At 36.3% G+C, this 8,405-nt stretch overlaps 1 protein-coding gene across 4 annotated transcripts; it reads left to right on the forward strand.

Moving 5' to 3' along the window:
• Window positions 1–3,681: 3,681 nt before the first annotated feature.
• LOC132166867 (uncharacterized) lies at window positions 3,682–8,401 on the forward strand. 4 transcript variants are annotated; one of them, XM_059577708.1, is made up of 5 exons: window positions 3,682–3,799; window positions 4,535–4,962; window positions 6,625–6,671; window positions 6,786–7,787; window positions 8,086–8,401. In XM_059577708.1, the coding sequence occupies exons 2-4, from the start codon at window positions 4,635–4,637 to the stop codon at window positions 7,761–7,763; spliced, it is 1,353 nt and encodes a 450-aa protein (XP_059433691.1). In that variant the 5' UTR covers window positions 3,682–3,799; window positions 4,535–4,634; the 3' UTR covers window positions 7,764–7,787; window positions 8,086–8,401. The 4 variants fall into 4 exon arrangements, with proteins under 4 accessions (XP_059433691.1, XP_059433692.1, XP_059433694.1 ...); XM_059577709.1 differs by having other exon boundaries at window positions 4,535–4,947; XM_059577711.1 differs by lacking the exons at window positions 3,682–3,799; window positions 4,535–4,962 and adding exons at window positions 5,340–5,663; window positions 5,753–5,938.
• The last annotated feature ends 4 nt before the right edge of the window (window positions 8,402–8,405 follow it).

Genomic DNA, 8,405 nt, shown 5'->3' on the forward strand with positions numbered 1-8,405 from the left:
TGATTGGTTGTTGGTGTTTGGATAATTGCCGTATTTTAAACAAAAAGTTGCTTCTCATGGTGTTAAACTATGCGGGGTGCTTCCTTGTAGCCCTGAAGTTGGTCATTTGATTTACCTAATCCCCATTGATATTGATGTTTAATCATTCATTCCATGACTCTGGCGTCTGTTAGCAGTACACGCCACTGTTCGACAGTGACCAAGCTCACTTGTAACCGACACCTCCAAAAAGGGGCAGAAGACTAGTGCTTGTTGGATCAGAATCTCCAACAGTTTGCTGTTTGAATCGTCCGTAATTTAGGCAGTAAAAATAAGAGAGCTCTTTTGAGACTCACTTGTTTGAGACTCACTTGTTTGAGTAGGTAGGTAGGCAGCCTAAAACGCGCTTGGGCAGGTGGGTCATGTATTAGTTAACAATTCAAACAATAAAATTGTTAAAAGATAAGTGTAATGGTGTAATTTGAAAGGAAAAGGAATTCCGTGCAAATTGCAATGAGTAATCGAGATTGTTCGGGTCTCACTTACTCAAGTAGATATTTGGATAGCTTGAGTAGGTAGGGTTTGGGTACTACCGACATGTCGGAGTAGGATCAAGAAGCTTTGGCACCTGTCCAATCCGAATGGATCAGATTTGGGTGCTCTCTTACAAGGAGCTGGCCCATTAATTGGAACCCCCATGGTTTGAAATAGAAGGTATGAGACAAACAGCCACCCTTGTTGACTCAGAAACTATACGCTGAACTGCTGTATCAACCAAATTGTTTAGGCACAAATATTCCATTTACGTACACGATTCATTCTCTTGCACCTTCCAACTTCCCACCACCTAATCCAAGTGTTCCTTTTCTACTCGCTATAAGAAATGAATGAATTAAAAAAAAGAAAAAAAAAAGAAATAAAGAAATCGATGATATTTTAAGATACCCATAGATTTATTTTTGGATAGAAATTTCCTTCAAACCGGTATAGAAGAAATATTCTCCAACTCATGTGAAATAGTATTAAGTGTCTATAAACATTTAAAAGACACATTAAATTCTCAATCTCATTAATAGCAGTTTACTGATTTAGACTAAATTTAATGTGCATTTTAAATGTTTATAGACACTTGACACTATTTTACATAAGTTGGATAATATTTCCTCTATACCGATTTGGAGGATATTTATGTCCTTTATTTATTTATTATTTCAGATGTTGCTAATATAAAGTTCCTTATTAAACAATTTATCTGTCTTGTGAATTTGGGCAAAAGAAGAGTGTGACAAATGACAAATTATCCTCCAACCTAATCTTCATCAAGCCAAAAGTAAAATGTTGACATCCACCCCCAAGTTGAAAAAGGAAGACCGAAAGAAAAGAGTGATAAGACTCTACTCAGCCCAATTCATAGGCAGCCATTAAGGGTAAAAAATATAAATGCAACTATTTAGGGTAGGACAAAATTTTCTTTCCAATTGAGTTAAAATTTTTTTTGTTGACTTATTCTATTAAATCGACGTGTGTCTTTAGAGTGTGATTTTCCTATACATCACATCACATGCTCTATTAAAAATGCATGTGATAGTCGCATATTCTATTAATATGTGTCGCTTTTATTATACTAAGTTTGAAAAAATTTCCAAACTTTGTATTTTATATACTTTGTCAAACAATTATTTATAAAATAAAATAATAAATATCTCATGTTCTCAATGATAAGGTCTATATCAAGTTGAGAAAGGTGAATACCACTTCTTATAATGCACAAAAGCAAAAATGATACTATTTTATAATTTTAAGTGTTCTACGTGGCTTAAGTACAATTTTAATTATGCTCGAGGTTTATATCATTTGACATAAGAGCTAAGTTCGGGTTTAAATCAGAAAAGGAACGGCCTGTTGAATTCCCATTTAATCCAAAAGCTTAAGCTTTTACAAAGAATAGTGATTTAATATAGTATTAGAGTCAAAGATTTGAGTTCGAATCTTATTTCATTCGTCACTCCTCATTTTAATTAAATATTTCACATGTTTGACATCACTTATTAAAAGAGAATTTTGTAAAATTTGTGAATTCAAAATGTTTCTGTGTGTAGATTTTGAGGGATTCTTATATTGATATTTATAATGACAATACAACCTTATAACTCCTACATCAATAATCTGATGTTACAACTATTCATCTCTTATCTAACTATACACCCCTTCTAGCATATGAATTCAATGTATTGTAGAGTCTCTTCAACTATCTAATCATTATCTTCAACTATTCAAATTATATGAATGGTCTCTTCATTGAGATGCTTGTCATTAATGTTGTGAGTTGGAATTTTAATAGCCTTCAATATAGAATTCTACTTTGAATAGATTTGTGCTTCAACAAGTTTGACCCACACTCGAGGAGGAGTGCCAACCGTCAAAAGTATTAATTGCATAATTAAATTTACCCATTCAGAAACGTAGGTAATGAGTTAAAATTTTGACCCTGTCAATTCACCTTTAATTCAATTAAATATTTTACATGTTATGTTTCACCTATTAAGAGGAAATTTGACCGTAAGTATAAATTAAATAATTAATTTCATCATTTATTATAAACTTAAGCTTTTAGGATAAGTAACGAGTTAATGCGATTTGTAAGATAATCGAGCCGTCATTGACAACTATTAAGAATAAAATAATAAAAAGTAAAAGAGAAAGGAATCTAATCTATGAGACTCTTGAGGAAAAAAGAAAGACTTTTGAGACCTTCTTCTGAAATTAACCTCATTATACTTTCGTGCATCGTGAAAAGCATCGAATGCGTACTGCGCACTCCGCTTACTGCACAAGTTACCACCACACAAACCCTGGTTAAATTCACTAAAACATTTCTTCAATCATAATAATAATAATAATAAATACAAACCAAAATCCCCAAAAAGTCAAGGTTCAACATCTCTAATTGGGTTATATAAATGATTAGAGATTCAATTATTAATAATCATTTTTTTTTGTTAATGATGAGTTATCGTGTCTTTGAGCACGCAGAATCTTTCGATTTCAGAATTTGAATTTTCAGCAATTTATTGTACGAATTGTTAATAGTCGAGATAGTAAATATAAAAGAATTATAATATTGGGCTCATCAGACCAAGATTTGTTTCGACAGGTGGGATCCGTAAAAATTGTCTTATATTTATTATCTGAATTGTTAATAATGGGACAGTTGAAGATACGTATCATAACATTAAACATACTAAACAATTATAGCGCTACCACTATTGTATTATAATTTTCTTATAAGCTATTATGATGTTTCATGTAACGCTTATTGAATGCAATAATTAAATTTAATTAAAGTTGATGTGATAATATCATGAAGTTTATGTTAGTGATTAAATAAATAAATTTAATTAATATTGGGGTAATACTTTCGCGTCAATTTATAAAAAATATTATATAAAAATTATAATATTCAATTTTATTTTTTAAATTATTATATTTAGACAAAAGTTGTTTTTTCCTCTCGAATTTTGCCCATGGTTTTGGATATTTACCGGGAAAAAGAGGGTAAAAAATTACGTGGCAAATATTCGCTCACATCTGCACAAAAACGCCGTCAAATCTAACTGTTCCTCACTGAACGCAACCAGCAAATACCCTCCAACGCCGTTACAAAAAACCGTCTAAAACGACATCACCCCCTCCTCCCTCCCCCTCCCTTTTCTTCCACAGCATCGAATAGCACTCAGCCTCACTCTCTCTCGCTCTAAAAGACTTTCTCTCTCTAAAACTCTCTCTCTCTCTGCTGCGGCTCTTTAGGCTCTGCACAAAGGTACGGTTCGATTGGGTCCGGTTCGTCAAATTCCAGAATATTGAATGCTTTTATTTTTATGTTTTAATTTTCTGCCCAAATTTCGGATCTCTCTGACCCGTGGAGTGTTTGAATTCGAGTTTTCCTTTTTCTCAGTCTCTATTTTTAGGGTTTCTGATTTGGTCTCACTCTAAGCTCCCTTAGGAGTAGCAGATTTATCCGATTCCAAGCCCCTTTTTATTGCTTATAGCATCTGGTTTCTTCGTTGCCGTTGTTTGTGTTCTCTGTGCTGCTTTTTTCAGTGGGGATTTTTTTTGTTTTTGTGGAAAGTTGGAAAAAAAGGAAAAAAAAAAAGAAACTGTTTTATCTGATTTTGGGAAATCAATTATTGTGTAACTGTAGGGTTTCTTTGGAAAAGTCAATGTTTTTTATTGACTTGGGAAAAGATATTTCTTTGCTTTTTATTGTTTGCTTTGGATTAAAATGGAAATGGACGGTGCTATGAAACCCTAGAACCCAATTCTCAACGGCGATGGTTTTGGGTGGCTGAAGTGAAAGGTGTATTTTTTTTTTTTTTGGCATCGGGGTAACTCTTTGTTGTTAGGAATTGGAATTGATTGGGTTCTGCTTCTTAAATTTTTTTCAATGTTTAGTTTAATCTTCCATGGAGATGCTTAGGGATTGCTCATTTCAAGTATGATTGTTATTTTATCGATGATGATGTTGATGGTTTTTTTGTTTTTGGTTTTCTTGTAGAGTGATAGTATTGGGATTTTTAGCTGAGTTTGAAGTTTGGAGGATATGAGTGATAGTTGAGGGATTGATATTAGAGCGTAAAGTTGTGGTGTGTTTGAGTATGGGGTCTGCTTGTTGTGTTGCTGCTAGAGATAAGACTATACCAAATGGATCGAGTGGTGAAATTTTGCACCGGAACATTCGGTATTCGCCAACATGGAGCTTTCGATGGGATAACCGAGGGCGAGTGGCTGGCGAAGAGACTTCTATAGGTTGGTTCTCAGATGGGGTGAGCCGGAATGATCGATCAGAGATTAAATATGAGCCATCATCTGCTGAGGAGGGTAGCCCATTGGAGAATTTTCGAAGATGTACATGGCAGAAGTCCCCAATTTCCGAGGGAACTGCTGGGCATGTTAGGACTCCTGCTTCAGGTACCTTCCAAAATTGTAAGCTCTTTAACTGTGGTGGAGTAAATTTCTTAGACATGTAAGTGTGGGTTTATAAAATCTTTTGTCCTGCTTCATTGTAGATGTGAGATAAACATGCCAATTCCCCCCCTTTACCCCTTTCACATGGTGCAATGATAGAGTAATGTCTATTAATAAGATTTTAAATTAATTCCTTGTTCAATTGGATATTGTAAGGTCGTTTAATGTTTGGGTAGATATGTTCTTTAAAAGATTCTATTAGTTTTGTATCAATTATAAAATTTAGTCTTTTAGCATTTTTTTCACACTATTGTTTTTAAGGTGGCTTTACTGAAAATCAAGAGAAGGGCCTTTCAGTCAATTGTTATGTCCGTATAGAGGTATGGCAGAAATTAGACTCGTGGAACGCTTTAGGCGATAGTATGGATGTTTTCAGATGATCAAGGATAGGGACCAAGAAGTTGAAGGTTTCACAAAAATTTCCTATTCTTTTTCTCTCTCTCCCAAACTGCCCTAACAATGATAGTAGGAGGGATGTATCGTTAAGTCATCCCCTATGCTGCCTAAGCTGAAGAAAATTGATTGTCAGATAGGATTGTCTTGCTGACAACACAGTGAAATACAAGGTAATGAAGCTGGGGACAATGGGAAAATGAATGGTGTCCTGTTTGATGGCTTGCTTTGTGATGATGTAAACACTGGGAGGTGAATAGATAAAAGTAATGTTCCTTCTTCTTCTTCTCCTCTCACTCTCTCTCCCTTTTCCTTCTCTCTTTTTACCCTCAACTCTTACAAGTATTCCCTGTAGGGCAACATTCCAGGGCAAGGCTCAGTTTTGGGGGTGTTGCTCTGCCAAGATGGATGGGGAAGGAGAAATTTGTAAGCAAGGCACCGGAGAGCGATTATATGAAGCTGACCATGAGGGTACACCCAATTTTTTTTTTTGTGAAATTGAAGGGACAGAAAGACACCATCCTGAAGTTTGAGAGCAAAGGTTGATGGCTTTCCTATTTTGGCATTACCAAGGTTACACTACAAATTGTAGTTGTTAGGAATTAGGGGAATGACTAAATAACTTGCAATTAAAACATGAAGCAAAAGGAATAAACGAAAGTGTTAGGAATAAGGTGGTTATGCTCTACAAAATACAATTGTTTGTAAAGGATTGAGTCAAATTCCTTTGATATATTCCTGTGGCCATTTGAAATTACATGAAATGGGATTTCTCTTCTGTGAGGCTGTTAATTGTTACTTGTATTTACCCTAAGCCGCGCTGGGTCTTATATGCACTAAAGGGGTCCAAGAATTACTTGATCCAGTAGCATTTATATGAGTTAATTGCGGGATATGCAGTGAAGGTGGTATGATCAGCTTTCAAGGGCCATTGCTTTCTGCTTTGGAGTGATATTCACTCTTTGAAATTGTGCCTTTCGGATTTTCTTTGTATTACTTGCCGTTGTGACATGATTTAGTAATCTTTGCTTGTTGATTATTTTTTGTGATATGGCCTAGACTAGAGAAAAAGGAGTGATATATTTTGCTTGGAGGAGAGACTTGTGAGGCAATTTGTTTGAATCCCCCACCCCTTCTGCTTTCCCTCATTTTGTTTTTGGTTGCTAATTTTGACCTTCAGTAACCATGATGTTATGTATCTGATCTTTTTTTCTGTCTCTATATCAGATAAATCTATTTCACGGAATATTTCTATGGATGCGAGTTTGGAGCAGGTAGAGCTTATCTACTGAAGGGTGCTTTCTTGTCTGCTTAATGATTCTCTTTTGTTCTCATTGTACCCTACATATGACTTTTTTGAACCCCCACATTTCGGGATCATAATGTAGGTGAAGGAATCTCCAACAGTTTCATTTCCGTCTCCTATGAAACCATCACTTTCAATGCCTTCTACTTCATCTTTGTTGGCGTCTCCCTTGTTGTCCCAAGGTCACCTGCCTCCTGCCAGCTCAACCCCTTCAAAGTGGCCCCGCCATTCTCCAGGACATCAGCTTTTAAGGCAAGTATCTGATAGTCAAATCCCTGGATTCAAGTCTCCCGACAGCTACTCAATCTCCGAAGAAAGGCCAGACTGCTACTCAGTTTCTGAAGAAAGGCCAGCGCTCCCTTCGTGGAGCAATGAATCAGCTAGGGGTTCCCGTGGGGGGTCTTCAGATGGTTGGTCTATGCATGCATTTTCTGGGTTAATGGCCTCTTCTCGAAGAGAAAGGTGGTCTTTTGATAGTGAGTCCTTTGGCTTTAATCGTGAGAAGTTAACCAGATCCAGTAGCCGATTTTCAACTTCTCCTTCTGTTGATCTGCAAACTTGTGGGGTTTGCTCAAAGCTTTTGACTGAGAAATCCTCATGGAGTGGCCAAAAGATTATTGCTAATAATGAGCTTTCTGTAGTTGCCGTGCTTACTTGTGGGCATGTATATCATGCTGAGTGCTTGGAGAATATGACACCTGAAATTAATAAGTATGATCCAGCTTGCCCAGTCTGTACTTTTGGGGAGAAGCAGACCCTGAAGTTGTCTGAAAAAGCACTGAGAGCTGAAATGGATTTGAAGGCTAGAAATAAGAGATCAAGGAACCGAGTTGTGGATAGCGATCTTGATGGTGATTCTTTTGTGCTTGATCGCTTGAAAAGTGGTGAACGTCATGGGAAAGGTCCCAAGATGGCCCTCAGTTCCAGCATGAAAAGCTCCTTGGGGAAGCCTTTCCTGAGGCGGCACTTTTCATTTGGCTCAAAGGGGTCTAAAAGCTTGTCAGAGAGCCATTCTGCAAGAAAAAAGGGATTCTTCTGGGCAAAATCAAGCAGGGAGTGAGCAAAAACCCTAAACTGCCAGGAGGTGAGCATCTTCACCTCTTTTAATATGTTGATTATGTTCCTCACATCTGAAAATTCTCTCTTGCCTTGCTTGGAGAAGTTAGTTTGTCCTGTATCTTTTCTACTTTATGCCGACATTGTGTCTCCATTTGAGTTGGGGCTTCTTCGTGAAAATTGAAATTATCAACTTCAAAACCTCCAAGTACCTGACCCCCATGACATGCACATTTTTGCATCAATATGTACACACACACCCACACAATCTGGTAATTGAAATTCTTGGGATTCTTGTTGGACTCAAGTGTTGTTTGTGCATGCAGATTCCAGTGTTGATCTCTACATCTCAGTTGGAGAAAGAATTGTGAAGAGTGCAAGATTTCCTTCTTCAAGATTTTGTTATGAAAATCTGCTTCTGCATACACACACTGAAATTTCAACAGCATTAGCTTGTTGGTTTAGACTGTAAAGAAGAGAAAAGAAAATATATAGAAGGAACAGTTCAATATAAAAGAAAGTAGAATGAAAATGCATCATTAGACTGGTGATCTCATTCTTATTTTGTACAGATTATTGTTTCTTGCATGGACACATAAATGAATTGATCCAAATGAGCCTTTATATGGTTAAGGGAACTCTGGAT

Source organism: Corylus avellana, chromosome ca1 (assembly GCF_901000735.1).
Source record: "Corylus avellana chromosome ca1, CavTom2PMs-1.0".
NCBI classification, from domain to species: Eukaryota; Viridiplantae; Streptophyta; class Magnoliopsida; order Fagales; family Betulaceae; genus Corylus; species Corylus avellana.